The sequence below is a fragment of the Odontomachus brunneus genome, unplaced genomic scaffold (genome assembly GCF_010583005.1).
Source record: "Odontomachus brunneus isolate Ranch 3 - 2012 unplaced genomic scaffold, Obru_v1 Obru_scaffold_201, whole genome shotgun sequence".
Lineage (NCBI taxonomy): Eukaryota > Metazoa > Arthropoda > Insecta > Hymenoptera > Formicidae > Odontomachus > Odontomachus brunneus.
This window is the reverse complement of record NW_022639651.1, coordinates 379,362-403,483: the sequence shown is the minus strand read 5'-3', so window position 1 is coordinate 403,483 and position 24,122 is coordinate 379,362. Positions and strand designations below refer to the sequence as shown.

Sequence of the window (24,122 nt, the reverse complement as noted above, 5' to 3'; positions counted from 1 at the left end):
TCACAAAGCAAAAGAAATTGTTGTTTAGGAAAATAATTGTGTATGCTGACTGAATGTTATCGAGAAATGTCGAAATTAATCACAAACTACCTGTTTCGTTAGTAATGACTACTAGAACTGTTTGCATTGCCATCTAACATTTGCGGGCGGAAACTAAGTTAAGGTCCTAATACTTTTATGGAATTATATCGGGAATTTCTTTATTATATGAAATATTAAAATATGAAAAAAAATCAATAGAAAAATGAAAAAGAATAAAAGTACTTAACAAATTTTTAAATACTTCAACACTTTGCACTCGGAGAAATCTTTACTAGGTTTAAAATGTCGTCTCTGAGGGAATATCCCCGAGTGCAAAGGGTTAAATATTTCTAATTATTAAGTGCAGATACTCTCAAAGTATTTTATATGTTTTTTCAATTTTAATATGACATGGTGGCCAAAAAATATATTTTAGAAAATGTTTAGTGAGTCAAATGGAATCTATTTCGGTTTTCCACTTTAAATTGTTTGTTTGAAAAATTATACGTCTAACTTATATAGATTCTTTGCGATGGAGCATAGATTTTAATTAGAATGTCCAAATTTATCTTCATTTGCAAGGAAATTTTCCTGGGATTCAATTGGAATCTAACCAAGTTCTATGATTTCCCAAAAATATCATAGGATCTAATTGAGAAATCTAGAAGTTTCGGATTGGAAGTGTAATGTTGTAAAAATGCGACTCCAAGTGCAATATTCAAACAGGTTCCATTTTTCTGCCGAATGTTTTCTTAAAATTTTCTTTCTTTCGATATTTAATGTGTTGTACAAAATATTTTAAACGCTATTATAATATTTACGCACATTTTATAAATACTTAAGAAGAGTAAGTACTCAAACTGTTATAAATATTTTGTTCAAACTTGTTTAAAATAAATTATAAATATCTTGATAACAAAATATTATATATTATATTTTTACTTAATATATTATTTATTATATATTATATTTAAAATTTGAACATCATAATCATACATCATACATTATAATAAACATTTAAACGCATTATAATTATTTACAATTAATTTACTTGGTCAGGTCGTATAAAATATTCTAGCTATTATATACAGTTATTCTTTTATAGTCAGATATTTTATTTAATTTAAATATAAGATAGAAACCAAAACAATAGAAATTACGAAAACGTTAGGCAGAGCAAATGAAATCTGTCTGTGTTTTCTACTTACAATCGTAACTTCATTCATTTAGAAAATCGGAATAAATGCCAATTAGATCTCAGCAAATTTCCTATAATTGGAATAAAAATGACATTCCCATTTGGGTATTTCAGCACGATGCACCTACTTGGGACAAGTTTGGGCAATCTTATTGGAATTTATGCAATAGTTATTTGAATGTTTTGGAACGTTTTGGAAATTTCTATGCGGGAATTTCCCAACTGGAATCCAAAAGTTATATAGGAAATCGGACCTGATCCCAATTTGATCCCGCGAAACTTTCTATGTGAGTATGTGGACATGGGAGCGTAAGGCGTCGTCGTTTCGCGCCTCGAATCCGTTCTCGTTACTCGTGCCGTGATCCTTTCGAAACGCGCCGATCCACAATCGAGAATCGCTTTCACAGCCGACAGCACGCGCAATTTCAATCCCTAGATCGGCGATCTCTGGTGTATCGCCGCGGATAGGTAGGTAGGCGCATAACTCGCACGGCGTCTCGTTATTACGTCGTGTCCCCGGGCGGCTATTTGGCATTCCGGGTGGCTTCGTGCCGAAGTAGGTGCGTGACATCGTTAATCGGACGAAGTTACGTATAGCTCTACGTAGCTTGCCTAAACCGGCCGGCCGCGGATCACGCGACTCGCGTGTCTATACCTAGCTGTGTTTACTTCTGATCAAGCGAGCACCTATCAGCCGTGTGTCCGCTCTCCCTCCCCCAGAGTATCCCGTCAATTTGTCCGTTTAATGTTGCGTTGCTACGCGAGAGTAATTGCATGAGTTTTCATCGAGTTATCGAATGGACAGATAGACACAAAATAGAGCAATATTTACCGAGGTGTTCATAAAAGTTCCCCTCCAAACGTTCTTTAATGCAATAATTGCACACAAGGGAATAGAGAAAGGGAGAGAATGTTGAATTCTTAATGGCGCCATTATGACAGGAATCAACTGGTTAATGACGCAATTATGATGAGAATTGAGCGGTTAATTCTTAATGCAACACGCGTAACGTATTTTTAAGCTCAGGTATCAGACTAGGTATTGCAGGATCGGGGCTCGACTGATTAAAACACAGCTAGTTAGAGTTGGATATTTGTTGATATTTGTTGATAGTTTTTCTAGCGCCACTAAAGACGGAGATATGGTCAAATGAAAATATCTTAATATTTTTAGTTGAGGGACCGCGTTATTATCAGACGTAAGTTACAGTTGTGTGCATAAGTTACTTAGTAAGTTTAAAATATAATCAATATGAAGTTGTTGAAATATTGAGTCCTTCTTATAGTGGTAATAGTATTTTCCATTTTGATATTTATACTTTATCATATCCATCGGTTTAAAACTTTTGATATTTATATATATCTTCTACAAATATATGTATTGTATTGAAAGTATATACAAATGAAAAGATATTATCTGGTCATATTGTTGATTTATAAGTTGAATTTACAAGTTCTCCTCTTTTCTTTTCAACAATTGTTAATAATAGAAAAACAGCATTGTATGTTTCTTAATTTAATATTTCTTTAATGTATCATTTCTTTACTCTGCAATGTTACACTTTCATGAACTTGTATATTAGTATATCCCTCAATTAGAACTTTTCAATCGCAATCCAAATCGTAATCATAGTGTGACTAAACAATCCTCAATCCCCAATTCGCTATCCCAATGTACAGTACTCACATTAAAAGTAAAAATATCTAAATAAATATACAAAAAATTTCGTGAGTGTACTAATAATATATGTTTACTCTTATATATATTACTATTATATATTTAAGTTAAGAAAAAACTTTTACAAGTGAACAAAATATATATTTTCTTAAAGCAAATTTTCATGCGTTATTATTTACTTAATTAAAGCCTGTTAAATTCTATCTAAATGAAAGAATTTAGATTTAAGTAAACATGTCATTGGCACTAAGTAGACATTTTTTATTTTTTAAATACTTTTCTGTCAGTGCAGCCTGGCATGGGCCTTGCGGATGGTTTGTTAATGATTCGGAAAATTAAAGGCATCATAATAACGCAGCGTGCAATGATAACACAAGTCAACAAATTAAAGGGTATTTAATATCACATGAAACTTTATATTGATTTCCGAAGGAATTTGGTGCACTGAATCCAAATCTGGCCTCAGAATGGTGCCATCACGTCAGGATTTTGAGATATTCTAACCTAAAAGTGCAAAAATGGCTGTTTTAGAACATTAGTGGAGTTTCCTCCTGGTTGCATAGAATTTTACCGACAAAAATTAAACAAAGTACCGTAAAGTATGAGTCTTGCCCTTCAATTTCCATTTTGGAATAGGATTTCAATTTCCAAATAGGATTTTTTTTCATCGAGATATAGCAGATTAAAGTTTTTACTGCATACAGAAAATCGATGAAGTCGGTTCATTTGAAATACCTTAACTTATTTGGTTTTGAGTAATTCTGGAAAAAAGAGTTTGTAGTTCAAAGGGTCTCAAAGATCGCTGCTCACGAATTTGGACTCAGATTTCCAAAATTGAAGATAGCGGATCCAATATGAAATTTCCAAATCCAAAAGAATTTTGGAAATATAAGTCCAGATTTGGGAGCAGCGACCTTCGGGACCCTTTGAACTACAAACTCTTTTTTCCAGAATTGCTCAAAACCAAAAGGGTTAAGATATTTCAAATGAACCGACTTCATCGCTTTATTTGATTTTCTGTATGCAGTAAAAAGTTAAATCTGCTGTATCTCAATGAAAAAAAATCCTATTTGGACGTTCCAAAATGGAAATTGAAGGGCAAGACTCGTACTTTACAGTACTTTGTTTAGTTTTTCGGTAAAATTCTATGCAACTCTCATTATTGGAGGAAACTCCAATAATGCCCTAAAACAGCAATTTTTGTACTTCTAGGTTAGAATATCTCAAAATCCTTACGTGATGGCGTCATTCTGAGGCCAGATTTGAATTCAGCGCACCAAATTCCTTCGGGTAAACCTCTTACTTCTTTTGTGATAAAAACCTTGTAAACCTGTGTAATTAACGAACCTTAAATTCGTCCCTTTCTGGTCAGTGACGCCGTCATTGTGCGCTTTTTGTTGGTCACTCCGCGATCTACTTTAAAGCGGTTTCATCTTAACGCGAACCTCTTGCACCTTATTAGCGGCGCGCCCCCAAAAGGCTCAATTAGTCGCGGTAAGATTCTCACGCGACCGTACTTGATCGCGCGTTAGATTAACGTGTTACCGCGCTGCTCGCGTATCCACGTACGCGAACCACCGCGATAGACAGGTAGATCAGGTAGATCGAATCGAGCCGCGAATACGGCGTTACGGCCAATTACGACGGCGCGGCCGACAGAAATGCGGCGCGTAATTGCAACGCGGTTTAACTCGGTTTCGGCCGTGCCGAGCGGCGTCCACGGTCGCGCCGTGGGACAAAGAAATGTTCCTTTTCGTTGACTTTGCGTCGTCGACGGGCCGTAATTCACGTTAATATACGACACGTTAACCCTGCAATTGAACCTCGTAATAATAATCTCGCCCGTGATTTCCCGTCTTTCCAGTAAATTCCCCTTCCAGGCGAATTTGACACTCTTACGTGGAAGTACACGAACATTGAAATCGCGTTGTCGTCCCCGTTGGCTCCCGCGACGCGAGGAAACGGCGCTTAATCACCGCTTTCGGCACTACGTTACGCACAAGTTGCTCGAAATGCCAAGACAAATGTTTTTCTCGCGCGATAAACACAACTCCGTGCGCGCAACGACAACGAACAGGGTTCACACGGGCGACACGTAACGGTCAGTCATGTTACGTGGCTTGTTTATGCCGGGTCGATCGTTATACCATAAACGCGATCTGCTCCGGTAAAAGTGCTGTTGAAAAAAAAATCGAACGGGCGGAGCGAATTTTACGACACAGCCGTGCACTGTAATACAATACGCTACCCGGTCGAGTTTACTTAGAAGCAATATCCGTGTAGGTGTACACCCCGCGTAGAAATTTCTCAAGACCTTTCCAGATACGGTATAGATTCCGATTAGAGAGTGACCACCCTACTGAAAAATTTCTATTGAGATCTCAAATGAAATTTCTGAAAAATGTTCCATATGAGATCTCAATTATTTCATATGATATCTCAATTGAGATATCATATGAGAAAAAGTAAAGCTATTTTTCTCAATTGAGATATCATACGAAAAATATAAATAGCTTTTGTTTTTAAAATTTTTAGTTTATATTATAAATAACTTGATATTTATAATATAATCTAAAAATTCAAAAAGAAAAGGTTTTTTTATTTTTCATATGGTATTTTAATTAAAATATTGAGATTTAAAAAATTTTTAGATTATATTATATTATAAATATCAAGTTATTTATATTTTTCTTTAATTTTTAGATTATATTATAAATATCAAGTTACTGTCAATTATATATATTATAAATATATTACAATAATTTGACATTTATAATTTAAAAATGAAAAAGGAAAGCTTTTCTATTTTTCATATATCTCAATTGAGATATATGAAATAATTGAGATCTCATAAGGGAAATTTTTTGGAAATTTCATTTGAAACCTCAATAGAAATTTTTCAGTAAGACAAATCTATCGTAAAATTGTTTATCCTATTATAATACTATTATAATACTATTTGGAAACCCAATTCTTGGCTTAATTACAAGTTCTTTGTCCAAAATCGATATATCCCCTACGGAAATTAATTTAAAAAATATCCCATAGTATTTACATATATACAATGGAAAGTCACGCTTCGCGTATAGAAATTTTTCTGGGATCTAATTGGAATTCCGTCCAATTTTCTCAAAAAATCATGGGATTTGCTTAGAAAATCTATAAAGATTTGGATTAGATGTGTAATGTTTTAAAAATACGATTATAAGTGAAAAATCCAAACAGATCCTATTTTTTTTGCCGAATGTTTGCCTAAAAATTTTTTTTTTCCAATTTTTATTTTATATTTTTGTTGAACAAAATATTTGAAACGTATTTAGTTTATGCATATTTCACAAGTAATTTTATATAATGTAAATACACAAACTGTTTGAAATATTTTGATTAAACTTTTTGTAAAATAAATTAAATATGTATTCATCATAAAACATTATATATTATATTTTTTACTTTAAATATGAAATCTTAACATCACAGTGTAAATATATTATATGTAATTATTTATAATTAGATTAATTGTAACGTTAGGTCATATAAAATATTCAGGTTATTGTATGATCATTCTAATATTCAGATATTTTATTTAATCTAAATATAAAATATAAAACAAAAATTGGGAAAACGTTGGTTGGAGAAAATGGAATCTGTCTAGGTTTCCCATTTACAATCACAACTTTATTTATTTGAGAAATTGAACTAGATACTACAGTTAGATCCTAGAAAATTTCTTATATTTGTGATATAAGAATGGGACTCTCAATTGGTATCGCAACATGATATACTTATTTGGGGCAAGTTTAGGTAATTTAATTGGAATCTATGCAATATTTGGAAAATTTCCATGCGGGTTCTAACCAGAACCCGTAATTACTTTGGGCAATTAAACTGAACCCCAATTAGATCCCAAGAAATTGTCTATGCGGGAATTTCCATCGAAACTTTTCAAATTTTTTCCAGATATAGCATAGATTCCGATTAGAATAATCAAATTTGTCCCAAAATTGGTAAGCCATTATGATACTAATTGAGAATCTCATTCTTGATTTATACATAAGTTTTTATCTAAAATAGAAATAGATTCTTTGGCAGCTTGTTTACTTGGTTTTGATTCGTTTATATGGTATCAAATGGGGAATCCTATTTTTATATCAAATATTGTATTCGATAAAATTAAAATTCCAAAAATAAAGTTTTTTAAAATCATTTTGCGAATTTTACTGAATAACGAAATTATCAAGTCAACATATGTTTTCATCCAATTGTGACGGAAAATGGAGAAAAGTATTGTGAAAACTTTGGATTCCCGATTTAGAATTGCAAGTTTGAAATATTACACTTCTAATCCATAATTATTTTAATTATAGGGGTTTATATGCCAAGAAATTGCATCTCGATTATATGCCAAGAAATTTTCTGTGCGGGACGCGAGTGTATTTGCGTTGATGAGGTGTACGCTCGGTCGCACGGTAAGAACCGGTAAGCTCCGGTATCGACGCGGCGCCCACTGGTCCTGCGGGAACAGGATGATAGTGAAAGTCCTGGACTATGCGCGAGCGAAGTTCCTGCTTTCTCTAATCCTCTAGAATGTCGGGTGAGGATTTACTCCATTATGTAAGCGCGCGTTATACGATGCGGCCGGCGAACGCACAATATAGCGAGGCATGCGTGTTTCCTAGTTGCCACATTGTATCCCATTAATAGATGATAGATGCCCGTTCGAGGCTTCGACGCATAATATCAGATCAACTTCATCTTCCTTTTCCTGTTTCCGTACTTTTCCCTCTTCCTTCCTCTCTCGCGAATGCGCGATACTCTCCAATCTCTCTCGTCTGTGTTGCGAGATACCGCAAATAAACAGTGGTACCTCTAAATCCGAATCGTGCACGGTCTAACAATAGCGCAATTAACCCATTGTGGGCGCAATTAACCCGCTCTGCGCAACAAAGATTTCTCGCTGCGCACTCACGCTCCGTGTTCGTGAAATAATATTTGAAGCCGAATGGATACACAATCGTTCCTATTAGCCTTCTTCGCATTATGCTTCCCGCGCCGTTTAATAGATTGAGGAGAACTTTGCAAATCAATTCAGAATAACCATACAGAGAGAAAATATTATAGAGAGACCTTTCTCATATAAATGTTTTTCGATCGTGAAAAATTAAGTCAGTAAAAGGTTATTTGTTATAGGAAATTAAATTTTAATAAAATCTTCCAAATAAATCTTCCAAATTCGCCGTGAATAAGAGATAATAACGTGTAAATGTTTCGATCTAAATTTAAAGCCTCTTCAGTATAATATAGAAAGTGTATTGAAACAAACAATGGTTGAATGTAAAAAGCCAGATATAACAAATATTTTTCCATTTCATCACGTTTCCTAATAGCACAGGAATAGACTAAGTTGAATTTGTCTTCCTAAGAAACATGGTAAATGTTTTAATAGCAAACGTTTCATAAAAAGATAAATTTTTAAATTAAATTACAATCATATATATAATAATTAATAAATCATGACTATAATCAATTCAAATCAAATTATATTACCTGTAAAATTTCTAAAATATAAATAGTACATATGAAGAATAATAGATTAAGGCAAAATATGTTCTTTGGTTAGAAAATTTTAGAATAATTTTTACTGCAAAGTTCTCTTCTCCTCTCTGTGTAAAAAGTTCGTTGGCGCATAAAAGATGTAACAGTGCGATCTATTCAGCTAGAATCGCGAAAATTCACGGATCACTGATTCTGCCTCCAAGCTCAAAGCTGAAAGATAACTTCGGTCACTCGGGAGAAACCGGACTCTACCGTCCACCTTCGCATTGGGCTTTCGCTAAATTGAGATAGCTATCGTTGGATTCATATTCGGTTCTAATGCGGGTACTTACAACGATCCGCGCAGCAAATTATAGGTGTAGTCGTAAACGCTGGTTCTTCCACGTGAGTCCAGGATCAAGGCGCAGTCCTCGCCGTTTACATAAGCGTCGAGAGGCTGGTACTGCAATCCGTTGCAGCAGACCGTTACCAGCAGCAGGAGCCCGACGATCGCGGAACTTATCCACGTTATCGCGAATCTGCAACATTCCGCGCAGACGATTATCATCTTTTCTCGCCGACCGGGAGAATCGCGAAATCGCGAGGTGTTCGAACGCGGAAAGGCGAATCTCGTCGTTATGTCGTCTCAGATTACACGGAACCGTGTTAATAGTCGTTACATGAAACTTGTTTCAAGCAAGATACTCAGATTTGAGTTTGGAGTTAGATATGAATTTTTCAATAAAATCGCGATTGTGAATCTAACGTCACGAATATCATGTGTGATTCGACTAAAAATCTCAGATTTAACTTTAAAAGGATGTCACAATGGATGACAAGCTCTAAAAATGTTGATAACGTAGAGACAATTGTTAAAAACATCATGTCATAAGCACTGACATAATATCTCTTTCTCTCTTTCTTTCTTTCTAAATATCGCACGCGGAATCAATTTTAAGAACTATTAATAAAGACTTAAAATGTATATTCATAATCGTTACTTGAAACTTGTCTCAAATGATATTTAAGTTTCGAATTAGATATGAATTTTTTAATTTGAACTGCAAAATTACAAACAATATAAAGAAATTACAGATATAATGTCAGGCATATCGTATGATTCAAATAAGAAATTTAGATTTAACTTTAATTTGAAATCTGTGTATTCACATGTGTATTCACATTTCAATTTAAGAAAGATCATTAAATTCACGGATTTAATTCAGATTTACGTACCTTACGTAAGACTAATTTCTAATAACGACTATTAATACAGGCCGATAAGCAGACATCACGTATCGCTCAATATAAACATTAACTGAAGTAGTTAAGTATAATAGGAGAGACCTAGTCTAGATGGCCTCAGGAGAATGTTGCTCATGTACTTTTTTTAATACTTATCTTGAAAGGAATAATGAGTACAAAATCGCGAAATAATCCTTTTAGAACATAGATATTTTTCCCCTGAGAGTTTCATTATAAAATCAGGATAATGTTATAGTTAAAAAACAGAAAGAAACTGATTTAGTAGCAGCAAAGTAAATTTTCCCTCTCGATATTTTGTATTAATATTCTCTATCGTAAGTGAATAAAGCTAAGCGACGTGTTATTAGCTAGAATAAAGTTTTTTGCAAATATATAATATACTATTTTGGATAACAAAAGCAATTTTTATTTATAAAATGATTGAAATCGAGCATATAAGTGAACAAGATAAAGGTGGTTCATAATTAAGAGCTGGCAGGAGAACTGTGGAGACCTCTCGCGCAGATATTGAAACTACTAATCAGCAGGGTTGGATAAGTTAACTTTTTTTTTTTTAACTAAGTTAAGTTAAAGTTAATGGCTTTGAAAATTTAACTTAGTTAAGATAAAGTTAACCCATAATGAAATTAATTGAATTAAAAGTTAAGTTAATAAGAAAAAGTAATTAAAAAGTTAAAAGTTAAATTTGTTTCATTTAATGACTTCAGGATTTTAGTTTTACAAATAATGGAAAAAACAAATATACACCTAATTTGGAAACATGTTTTATTTACAGATACTTATTAAATTTAAGTAATAAAGTTTTTTCGAAATTTTTATCGGACATTTTTCCTCGAGGATTGTCGAAAATCAGCTCTCCTGCACTGAACAGCCTTTCGACGTCACGCGACACCTTTATGGCATGGTTAACTTCAAGATAATTGAATTAAAAGTTAATAGTTACCGATAAAATGTAACTAAGTTAAATTAAAAGTTAAAAGTGTAAAAATGTAACTAAGTTAAGTTAAAGCTATTTAACTTAACTTTTAACTTTTTAACTAGTTACTATTCAACCCTGCTAATCAGGATACATAAAGGATATTTTAAATGTGGCTTCTTAAAACCTTGCGTTGCTAGACAATCGAATCCGGTACCAGATGTCCGGGGCAAGATGGCCACGTTGCTGCATGTTCATATTGCGTATTACGTTCGTTTTAACGTGTCGTTATTAATAATAAAATATACGATTAACAGGAGATCGTGGCGGGTATTAACACTTAGAAGGAAGCTGTGTCCATTATGTTTGTACAGCCAATCACCATAATTAATTATCTGAGAAGTTGTAACTTCGAAATTCTGAAATATGAGGTATTTATATGAGTTGCGGTCTTTCCTACAAATTAAGTTTCCGCGTATTTCTCTCGAAGTGAACGCACCTAAATCAAGATGAAATCCGATACGCGATCTCGCATATTTCTCGCGCTTTTGATAAAGAAAGTGGACGAGGAAAATTGCACCTTTTAAAAAATTGGAAATATGAACGAAAATAAGTGTCGGTAAAAGATACCTTTGATGAAACATAATGCGTTATTGTTATCGGCGCAGTCACGCTTTCCATTTTCGCGATTGCGAGCGGTCTCGACGTTGCAAACTAATATAACAAGCGGACGAGCGAGTAATTAGGACGTTCGCCGCGATATCCGTTAGAACGACGATTGGATGCCAGATTAATGCGTCCATTTAGACTCGCGGACAGCCGGTTGGCCGAGTTGCCTTGTAAGCCCGGATGGAATTGCAATCTCGATAAAGGGAATACGATTGTCAAATATCTGATACATCCGGATACATATCCCCGACGCAATATGGTCGCTGAAAACTCTCCTCCGCTCTATTGTTCCATTGTGTGGGAAACGTGAGGGAAACATTTCGTGTAGGAATGCATTTGAAAATTTCATAGGAATACATTATTATCCGTAGGCAGAAAAAGTGCAAAACACTACGATCGATTCTCTCGTTCGCGACCGATTGCTCGCGATGGAGGCGATTGTTTGGCGATCGCAATTCAGCGCTCGGTAAGTGATTGCCGATGAAAGTGATAACAGAACTGCAAAAAATTCCCGGCTAAGGTAGTATTTTTCGCAACATGGCATATGGAAACATCATGTTCAATTTTCTTAGCTTGGTGGAGGCTATAAAATCGATATCATCGGAATATAGAGTCGGTTTCACATTGAAAGGAGGCACAAAATTTTTTGTGTGCTCACTAAAAATAGTCTTCCATTACTAAGAGAAACGATTACTCAGTTTATTTCCCTCTTTTTGAATAATTGTTATCTTCAATAAAGAGTATTTACTTGATAGTAGTTTTAAAGATATATTTATCATACGAATCTGAGAAAAAAACTCATTATTATGTAAAATCATAAGATGAATTTATTTCCTTTACAAGAAGATATTATAAAATTTTTGATATTATAATATTATAAATTTTTTTTTAAGAATAATATAGTTTGACTCCATGTAGTAAGCAAGTTGAAGTTTTATTTTAATTTAATATTATTGATTGCAATGATAAACTTACTAGAATTCAAAATGTATTTTGAATAAATTTGATGCTTATGATGAACTTAGATAGATGTGGATGTATACTTATGAAATACTTGAAATAAGTAACATTTACTTAAATATAATATGTATTTTTCTGTGTGCATGTTAAGGAGATGCCATATTTGAAAACTTTACTGATAAAATATTGACCTTTTCCTGCAAAGTTCATGTCGCATTAGCAAAATTACAAATGCTTTTACACACTAAAACGTACGAAATTTTTACGTATAATAATGAATTGGAGCATTGGTCAATATTTGATGAAAATGATAAAAAATTTTTAAACTGACATTTGGAACTGTCAGTTGGTGTAAATATTTATTCGATACACAAACATTCTGTAGTTTGTAGATATCGTACAAGTGTTTGCTCCACTAACGAAAATTTCAAGGAACATTTCTGTATCTTTGCAATTGAATGTAAAAGCTCGAAAGTATACGAAAAGTTTACAAAAAGTTTTCTATACAGGATATCTCAGACTTTCCTCTACAATTTTTGTGGGAACATTGAACGGATCGAGATAAACATAAAAGCCCTATACCGTTTTGCGATATTCACAATAAATCTTGGGATGTTAATTAAAGAAAATTAGTGAATGCTCACGCGCGATATGGTAAATGAACTATAGTGACGCTGTCTGCTTTTATATACTTATGTTAGGTCAAACTGAACAAAAATGTCGTCTACCATTTCTCAAATGAGAAATTAAATTAATTTAATTAATTTAATTAATTTAATTAATTAAATTAATCAAATTAATTAAATTAATTAAATTAATTTAATTAATTAAAAAAGACTTGTACATTATCGCACACAATCATGTAACAATTTCCTTTCATTAATTACTAAGAATCTACGTGAGAAATCTACGTAAGAATCTATTTTTAAAATAATAAATAAAATAATAGTATTTTTTGTTCAATTTGACTTAATGTGTAAGCATATAACAGCACATATCGCTGTTACAACTCATCTATCATATCGCGCATAATCCTTCACGAATTTTCTTTAACCCTTTATAGGGCATTGGTACATAAATCGTACCAACAGCACACACAGAATTGGCTGAGAGAATCGGGAGTGGTTCTAAACACTTTCTCTGAATCACTGGTACAACTAGTTATACCGGTTGATATCTTTTATCAAAAATTTCTTTCTCAAAAATGATATTAAAATATCTCTAAGGACTATTTTAATGAAGTTCAAAAGAAAAAAACTCATTTGTCATATCCAAGGAGTCTTGCCCTATAAAGGGTTAATTAATATCTCGACTATTATTGTTGATATCGGTATAAGACTTTTATACTGCAATTCTAAATAGAATCGTGAGATTCGTAACTTGCTCACGTAAAATTCGTAAGAATTTGTGAGTAAATCTACAATTCTATACGTACCGTATATCATATGATCATTCGTAAATATCTACGATTTCACGTAATTTACGATATTTACAAATAATCGTACAATATATGATACGCATAGAATTGTATCATAAATTCTTACGAATTTTACGAGAACAAGTTACCAGACTTACGATTCTGTCTAGAATTGCAGCATTATATTCACCTCAATTCGTTGTACATTCCCACAAATATTGCAGAGGAGAGTCTAAGACACCCTATATGCGTTGTTATGTTTTCTATTAGCATGGTAAAACAAAGCAACACACATATTGAGAAAATTATTGAGCAACACATATTGAAAAAAAAATCCTTTCGTTATCAGATCAAAAATGTTTGTTCTTTGATTGATCGTCGTTACGGAAACAGATCGAATAGTTATGATTACAAACCATTTTTCATCATTTGTCAATCGAACAGACTTATATTGCCTGAGATACAAATCATATTATTTGTTGGCTGTACAAAATTCATTATAAGTACAACTTTTAATATTAGTAATACCAAATGTAACGTCCAGAGTCGTTAGTAAGCGGTTTGTTCGAAGACAAATGAAACTCTGGCGTCGTGATAGTCCGTGCGAGCTCACATCACTGCTGTCAAGCCTAGTCAGAGCGAGATAGCTGTGTTAGGTGGTGCGTGTATACGTAAAATATTGCGACACAGAAAATAAGTGGTTTCGAAGAAATAGATCCGGTATTTATGTAATAATAATGCGTTGCTATTTGTTACCCTCAATTCTTATAGAAAGAAACATTTCTTTGTTAATACAACTGATTTGCTGAACGTCATTTCTAACCTCTGCATTGCTAGCAAGTCAAATTTGTGATTAACTGCGCAGTAGTATCTGTATCCATTACAGAAGTATTGCTACAGCAATAAATTGAAAGCCATCAATCATTTGTTTCCATGACGGAATTGTTGAGTGTCCTATATTACCAATCACTTGTCACTTGTATTCTGTTAAATTAGCAAAACTATTTTTCTCAATGCACTTTTGTATAAAGTCTACACGTACACTGGGAGAATTTATTTTCCAATAAAAGAATTCTCTCATTGGACAAGAAGAACAGGTTTCAAAACTTACAAAAAAGTTAGACAACTTTTCCGATCACGAGTGTACAAAAAGTATGAATAGTATGATTGCATTAATGACAATCGTTATTACAAACACAACAATCCACGACTATCTATGTTATCGACATTTATCGAGTTCATATTGGCATCCCCTTATGACTAGGAAAGTGTCTCGGCATGTGCGATACTCTTCGTTGATTGCCTCCAGCAATAAATAATTAATTAATCGCAATCGTCAACCTGTGCAGTTCTTATTAGCCAAAGTTTCTTACTGACTGTATACCCGAAAAAATCTTTGCAAAATTGCTCTCGATACACAGTCCTTTTGCACGGTACAGAGGGAATACAACGATATGCCGCAACAGTTTGCCAGTTTGGCTTCTCCTTGGGGCGTCTTCTTGCGTAGCACACAGTCTGATAAATATCTCTCGCATTCGTACTCACGCGTTCTTATTTAAGCATATTGCATCCGTTGTATGTCGGAGCGCAACGTAGCAGAAAAAACCGAATTGCAAAAGTCGAATTTCTTCCGTAACCGCTCTTCATTCTCGTCTTTGAACAAAGAAGACTCAGTCTGCTTCATATTCGCCCGGCGAGGAGAGTTAATTTGTCTCGCGTTTGCGTTCGTGATTTGTGCACGGAATCACGCGAAGTGACTTCTTGCGTAAAAAGAAAAATCATTTTGGATTTGTAAACGAAACGGAAAGGGTAATAGCTTATCGTAGCCGTGTATTTTGAGTAAATTAGAGAGGAAATATTGTGTAATACAACGAGAACTTTTAACTATAGTAAATCAGTTGAAATGTTTTCATTATTATCTTTATAAATTCCAAAATAGAATTGATCATGTTTCTCTTCGATGGTTAATGTCTTTCAAAGAATTGGAGGGACAATTTAGTTGACTTGAAAGATTATAATAGTATGATTTCGAGGTTCTGTATTGAAAAGGAGGTTCATTTGAAAATATTGACGTTTGTCAAGACAACCTTGTTTAAAAAACTGTTGCAGTTATTGTGAAATTAAAGAAACACTAAATAATGAAAAGCTGATTGGACAAATAGTTTTGAAAGAAAATAATTTTATAAATTAGCGAGAAAAGAACAACTTGAGGACTCTTAGATTTCCATTATTTTTTCAGGAAAGGGAATGGGGGATGACGGTCTTTGTAACAAGAAATATTAGTCAAGAACATTGTCATAAAAATTCATTGGAAGTAATAGATGCATTAGTAGTTAAAGATGGAGTTTTATAAAATGCAAATGGCAGAATTTAGAAATAGAAGCTTTTAACTTATTATTCCAAAAATAAAAAATATCCAAATTCTAAAAGAAGCTCATGATTTCCCTCAAAATGTACATTTTGAAGTAAATAAAATTTTATTAAAGATTCATAAATGATATATATTTTATTTGGCCACGTGCAAAAAAGATGTGGAAAATTGGTACAAATTTTGTGAAACCTGTATTGCAAAAAAAAGTCTTCTTATAAGATAAAATCTTCGTTACAAATTTATAATGTTGATGCACCATTTAAAAGAGTTCAAATAGTACATTTTCAATTACTTTTGTCGCAAATAAATATTTGTTAGTCATAACAGATTGGTTTTCAAATCTTATCTTGGTTTATTATTTATTATAAATTTATTATTATAAATTAAAAGATATAAGGAGGACACAAGAGTCAAAGTGCTATTGTTGTGTGTGTGCGCTAGAATTTAATCACGAAAAATCAATTATATATGTAAATTACTGTAAATTATTGATGTAATTGATTTTTCGTGATTAAATTCTAGCGCACACACACAACAATAGCACTTTGGCTCTTGTGTCCTCCTTATATCTTAATTTATCCAATTTTAGAGCTGTTAGAACCTTTTATTATTATAATTATTTTGACTTTGATTGCGTTGAAGAAAATTCAAATATTTAGAATAAATTCAAATAAATAGAGACATTTTATTTTTTGTATGTGTGCTTCTTTTTACTTTACTAATTGACTTTATATTTATTTATTAATTTCATATTTTTAATTTAACTATAATTTTAAATTTATTTATTAATTTTATAACTATATATTTCTTACATATCCTTTTTTTCTGTATATTATGTACCTTCTTTCTCTTTTCTTAAAAATTTTTTTAATAAAAAAATTTACGACCGAAACACACATTTGACATTGACATTAAACATAAACATTTAAAATTTCTTTGTAACATATATTATTGATCACTATTAGACTGATGTTGACTTTTCTTTGCCTTTATAATTTTTCAATTGATCTTGAAAAAGAAAAAATTTCTTTAAAATTCGCATAACACAGTTATGTGTAGTAGCCGTGATTAAGCTAGATTCTCATCACCTTGAACTCCTCCGGTAAAGCGTGCTTTGAGATTAATTACTTCGTCGGTACGTCCATCCATTCACCGCCGCTTCGTCGTGAAATTATATTAATTCGCGGTCCAAATTGGCACGTTCGAAGTGGCTCGAGCATTCACGCGCCGCAATTTGCTGGCGATGAAAGTACCTTTCGTTCCACATAACGATTAGATAAGAGTCGACTGGTGTCTCGAGCCGATCCGAATTTCCTTCTTTTACCGTACTACTCAGACGGCCCGTACGCGACACGGATGCGACCGTAATCGGTAAACCGGTCTCCGCACGTATTCGGTAAGCTTAGACCGTAACAATTAATCACTCGGATCCTAATGGAAATCGCTCGCATCTCTATTTGTACAGCCGGAACAATTTGTTGACACAATGTTATCCTTTTAACTATTAATATTAACTTACGTCCATATTGCCGACTTCTCGCGCGCTCACGGTTGCGTGAATAAAGTTACGTTTCCGTCAATGTTTGTCGCAGTGAATTTTAAAGAACGAATTAAATCTATTCCGATTATTATTTGAATGCAACTCAAAAATATCATTTTGATCTATCTGTGATACATTTGCTACACATGCGAGAAAATATCTAAGAACTAAAAAATAATTATATTCGTGTGCATACTTTAATAACATATATTTACTTATACTAATTTATAAAAATAAAAATTTTTATTGATTTTACTTTTAAATTTTATTTTTCCTTTTAAATTTACTTTTAATTATTAATTTATAAAAAAAAATTTTTTAATTTTTCAAATAAAAGAATGTACATTTTCTTAATATTTTAGCTTTTCATGAAAGCAACTGTTTGAATGGAAGAATTTAAATTTAAAATATATTATTATACATGATTATATATAATTTAAATTTAAGATCTTATATATAATTTAAATTTAATTTAAATTTAATATATTATATATAGTTAAAATTTAAAATATATTATTTAGATATATGTTATCAGTATAAATAGATATATGTTACTAGTGTCCACCGCAAATATTTGTTATTTTTTAGATTTTTTTTCTCAATATATATATATTGAGAAAGAATTTCTAAAAAGGATTTTTTTATTTTAATGAAATAAAAATATGGGAAATAAATGAAATGTAAATGAATGATATAAATGAAATATAAAATAAATAAAAGATAAATTCAACTTTTACAAATCTTATTTTTATTTCATAAAAAATCATAAATTCATAATCATTTTTACAAAAAAATGTTTTTTATAAATGTGATTCGTCTTCATACTTTATTAGTCATTCAATGAGAATTAACGCTTTACTTGTTTTGCGTGTGATACTGTATTACTGTACTATTAATAGCCATTAACTTATCGCAAGTGAGATACTTGGATCTGAATTGAAAATGTTAAATGTGAAATGTTAAATGTTAAATGTGTCTTTCAGTTAAATTGCAATTACAAATATAATGTCATGAATATCGTATGTTTCAAATGAAAAACTCTGATATAACTTGGGCCGTATTCCATTTTTATTGCCAGTACTGAAAATCTACAATTTGCGTCACGTATACTATAGATTTTCAGTACTGGCAGTAAAAATGGAAAATTTTGAAATTCAGATCTGCGTTATAAATTCAGATCTGTAGAAAGTATTTCACGTGAAATAAATTTCAAGTAACAGTTATTACTACAAGTCTCTTATAGTGAACATTAACATTAAATTCGAAGATCGGAGAAATGGTTCTTCTTTTCTTCATCTCTCTCTTCTTCTTCTCTTTTTTATGACCTGATAAAGAATACTATTGGTCAAACTCTCTCTTCTCTCCTTGTCTTTTTCTTTCCAAAAACCGTTGGATGGATCATGGCCCATTGACCAAGCGAGTCGAGCCATCTTATAGCCGATTGGTTTCTTCCGGAAACGTCGATATTGCCCGGATGAATTCGAATTGATATTCCGTATACGTAATCGCGTGAAATCCGATTGGAGAGCGTGCGAAACGGTGGTCAGGAAGTGCACGAAAAGTGAAAATTCGTCAAAAAATCGACCACAGACCGTTGTTTAAGAAAGTTCTTCCCCGTTGTTGCGTAATACCGTTCCGTTTGCATTGATAAAGTATACGGTGTACTCACGAAGATTATAACATATTGTGCTCGATAATGTTAAAGGAAGCTATCGACTGTTAATAACATGCACCAACTCGCTGGAGGATCCGACTTAATGTGGTGCAATTGAGGATTAATAAATTGGAATCATTCCAAGTGGTGATACGTGTCGAAAGATCGTAAGGCGAATCGCGAGAACTTTCGCTATACACTTCGCTAATCGATCGCCTTCATCGAATCAGCTGCATCGTGCCGTGGCATCGCGGCTGGATACAATGATTGCGATTTACTAAGTAGGCGGACAGTGATTGAGACTGTCGGTATCCGCGAATATCCAATCCAATATTTTCCTTGACAATTAGAAACTCTGTCGGTGAAAGGATTTTGAAAGGGTTTCCAGTAAAAGGACGCGATACTTTGCAAACAGTTTAATTTCAAATTACTAAACGAAGGTTACTGTTCGATTTTTATTTTGCCAAATTTCGTACATTCTCACACATTAAGGAAAAAATATTTAAAAAATAACAAATATTTATTAGATGAGTACTATTAATACATTTATTTAAATCAAAACTTTTTTCATTTAAACCGAGTATTGCTTGCTCGATTTAAATAAACAATATTCGGTTTAAATGAAAAGAATTTTGATTTAAGTAAATTGTTAATGGTACCTACTTAATAAATATTTGTTAATTTATAAATATTTTTTGTTAGAGCAGAAAATATCATTCTACTGCTAAGAGAAAGTGATTGTTCACTTTCCTTCTTTTGAGTAATAGTTATTTTTAACAAAGAATATGTCTTCTTAATAATAATTTTATAAACAATATTAGATAACCAATATTAGATAATTTAATTAATTATAAACAATATTAGGTAACTAATATTAGATAATTTAATTAATTTTTTAATTAAATTGAAACATTAAAAAATTATTAATTTTCAAAGTTAAAAAGCTTTTAAATTAAAAGGTTTATAATTATTTTGATTTTTTATCAAAAGATTAATTCTTTATTTATTTCATTTAATAATTTTTAACTAAATTTAGTTAATTCTGGATGAATTTATTTTAAATTTAAACTAGTTATTTTAAAGTGCATTAATATTAACTTGCTAATCTTTTTATAAAGTTGAAATAATTCATCAATATATTACAATGTAGAATACAAAAAATAAAAGATTTTTTTTAAGTATTTATCTTGAGAGGAGTGGTGGGTATAAAATAGTGAAGTGGAACAAAAATACTTTTCCCTGCGTTTCAATAAAATCGGAATAATATTATAGTTAAGAAGTAGAAAAAATTGATTTGGTAATAGCAAAGTAAATTTTTGAGCTTCTCGAAATTTTCTATTAATATTCTCCATCGTGACCGAATAAAATTAAACAATGTGTTACTAATTAGAATAAAATTTCTTGCAAGTGTACAATATACTGTTTCTGATAATAAATACAATTTTCATTTATAAAATGATTGAGATAGAGCCTATGGGCGAACGAGGTAAAGTCCTAGACAGCACAATCTTTCAAAGACATCTCAAAGACATCCCGAGGACTTCCAAATGCCCGTATAAGTCCCTAGGAGATCCCTTGAAGATCTTGTGCTATCTGGGATTCGTCCATAATTAAAGTCCAGGAGAGCTATAGAGACCTCTCGGGGAGACTCTGGAATTACTAATCAAGATATATATTTTATATGTGCCTTTTTTACTGCGCTACCGGACAACTGAAGTCAGTATCCGGACAATATAACTATGTTGCTGCATCTTCGTATTTTGGTTATTACAAAACAAATTGTACGGTTAAGAAAGTCGTGGCGGACATTAATACATAGAAAAAAGTTGCCTCTATCATGTTTATACAGTCAGTCACAATAATTAGTTGCCTGAGAAATTCCTAGATAGCACAGAGAATTCAAAAAGAATTCAGTCGTCATTAATTTTGAGTTTATTTTTAAATACAAAAAGAATTCTTTTCACTGAACTGAACTTTGAAAAATTCTTTTTGCAAATGAACTCAGAATTGATGACATACGACTGAATTCTTTTTGAATTCTTTCTCAATTCTCTGTGCTATCTGGGTTGTAATTTTGAAATTCTAAAATATAAGGTATCTAGTCCCGGTCTCCTATACTATCAGCAGAATTCTTTTCATAACTGTATTCTTTTCTTGTATCGAAACTTGAGCACAATCGATAAATTCTTATAAAAGATTATCTTTTAATTATGTATAAAAAACATATATATTGCTTTGCATAATTAATTTTTAATTTTGATAAATTAATTTAATTTTTTATTTTATCTTTTAATTAATTTAGTATTTCTTTATGTAACTTTTTATTTAACTAAGTTATTTTTGTAAGCCATTAACTTTGAGAACTTATTTAAAGTATTCTAGTCAGAACCACATGTTGATTCAAGGTTGATTTGACGTCAATGAGGGTGGAATCAACGGCTATTGATCAACGGCTCATCGATCATTTCGACGTCAGATCAACCTTGAATCAACATTATGGTTCTAACTGGGATACTCATTTGAGTTTATTATATCATGTATTCCAAAGAGAAATTTATTTTCTTTACAAGAATATTACAAAAGTTGATCGAAGAAAATGTCGATTTGACTTTATGTAGTAAGTAAATCGAAAATTTTTGTTTCAATTTAATATTCTTGATTGAAATACTAAGTTTAATAGAGTCCAAAATGTATTTTGAGTAAATTTATTGCTCATGGCAAACTTATGATAGATTTACGAAGATATTACGATAGTCAAAATACTTGAAATAAATAACATTTACTCGAATAGAATGTAGTTTTCTGCGTGTAGGATCGATTTTTAGTAAATTAAACAGTATATTAAACATAGATTTAAGTTTCTCTCAACTCTGTTGAAACTCTGTTCAAATCATATCGGTACACCCAAAAAAAATATTCTATTATTTAGCGGGATCCACTTAATTCTAGAGGATTTTCCACTTATATATGACCTCAAGAAGATACTTTAATATCTAGAGGAATATCCTATAACATCCTAACACATCCTATAACACACTCGATTTAAAATTGCAATCCTTTTAATAATATTAAAGGAATTTCCACTTTTTATAAGTCTAATAATATACTTATTTATACCATAGAAACTTAAAGCATAAAGTTAGATACATAACTTATACCTGATCTAACCTAAATTAGAAGAAGAAGGGCGCATACTAGGTGCGTTCGGGATCTGCATTTCTTTTCGTTCTACAGAGAGAAAAATATCCAAAGCGCGATTTGCTATAAGGCCGGGGCTCGAACTTAGGTCATCTTTTGCTTGCCGGGCGATTGCTCTAACCACTGAGCTATCATGCTTCTTTCAGAAATTGTTTTATTTTATGGTATTGGGAGTACAAATTAGTTCGGTCCGTTTTCAAAAGATGGCTCTGGCTGTTATGAATGTTTCATAGTGACAGCTGATTTCGGTGGTTTCAGAGAGGTTAGACATGTGTCAATAATATTCAGTTTATATCGCTTTGAGTTTCATACAAAATCCCTGTTTTTTATTGTGTTGAATATGTCAAATTTTGTGTTAACTAAGCAGCATTTACGGGAGGTTTTAGTTTTCTGCTTTAATTGGAAGAAAAGTGCAGCTGAAGCGCATCGAATGCTTGTAGAAGTTTATGGTGACAATGCTCCAACTGATAAATCATGTAAGAAATGGTTTCGACGTTTCAAGAATGGTGATTTCAGCGTTGAAGACAAGCCTCGCTCTGGACAGCCAAAAAAATTCGAAGACAAAGAATTGGAGGCTTTATTCGATGAAGATCCGAGTCAAGAATTGGTATAGGTTACAATTGATTCGTTTGAGCCGTGCATTACGAGAAAAACGGCCGGAATACGAGCAAAGACATGACAAAGTTATTCTTCTGCACGATAACGCTCGCAAAAGTCGTAAAAAATTATTTGGAAACGCTCAAGTGGGATATTTTACCGCACCCGCCGTATTCGCCGGACATTGCTCCTTCTGATTACTGGTTGTTCCGACGGATGCAGCACGATTTGGCAGGTCACCGGTTCACTTATTTCGCAGAAATCGAAAATTGGCTCCTAACTTGGATCGCCTCAAAAGACGAGACATTTTTCCGAGATGGAATTCGAAAATTGCCTGAGAGGTGGGAAAAAGTAGTAGCCAGCGATGGACAATACTTTGATTAATCTGTTCATTCATTTTGTTCTGAAATAAATGCATTTTTGACCACAAAAAAAACGGCCCGAACTAATTTGTACTCCCAATACATAATGGTGAATTCACTGCATTCTACATTCTGTGTATAATTTTCTCAAAATCGTGCAATAACTACAAAAAAGCTTCTCAACTTCTTTTTTACGATTCGCTGCGTTACTACCTCGTTCGTGTCACGGACACAGGAAACAGTAAACGAGCAAACAAAAGCAAAATCTCCAAACAGTATCGTATCTCCTTTCAATAAATGCGTGCCGCTAATATTTTGCATATTCTCTTCTTTTAAGAGGATATTCAGATTTCTATTGCACAATTTCTTATTGAGGAATGTACTCTTGATTATAGTTTACGCGTCCTCTCTTTTATAGATGAATAATGATGTGTTAAAGAGGAGTACACATTATATAAGATTTTTTACTTAAAGTAGACGCTTAGAGGAATTCCCCGCTTATGAATAGAACATTTTTTTTGGGGTGTAGAATAAAGTTCAAACTTAAGTCTGAGTTTAAACCATATTGAAATAGTTGTTAAGGCCATCACACACAAAATTCCGTAAGAACTTAAAACGTAAGCGTAAAGAAATCGACCAATCCCAATCGAGCACTCAGCTCTTCGTAACCCCTCCATTATTACGAAGAGCCGAATACTCGATTGGGATTGGTCGATTTCCTTACGCTTACGATTTAAGTTCTT

The 24,122-nt window shown here is 32.4% G+C and overlaps 1 protein-coding gene across 1 annotated transcript in view; it reads right to left on the bottom strand.

The window, feature by feature from the left end:
* LOC116852085 overlaps positions 1-24,122 on the bottom strand; it is a 71,428-nt gene that overhangs the window by 39,848 nt on the left and 7,458 nt on the right. The window contains exon 2 of the mRNA XM_032832088.1: positions 8,783-8,968. Within this exon, the coding sequence (XP_032687979.1) occupies positions 8,783-8,968 (186 nt within the window). The remainder of the gene's footprint in view (positions 1-8,782; positions 8,969-24,122) is intronic.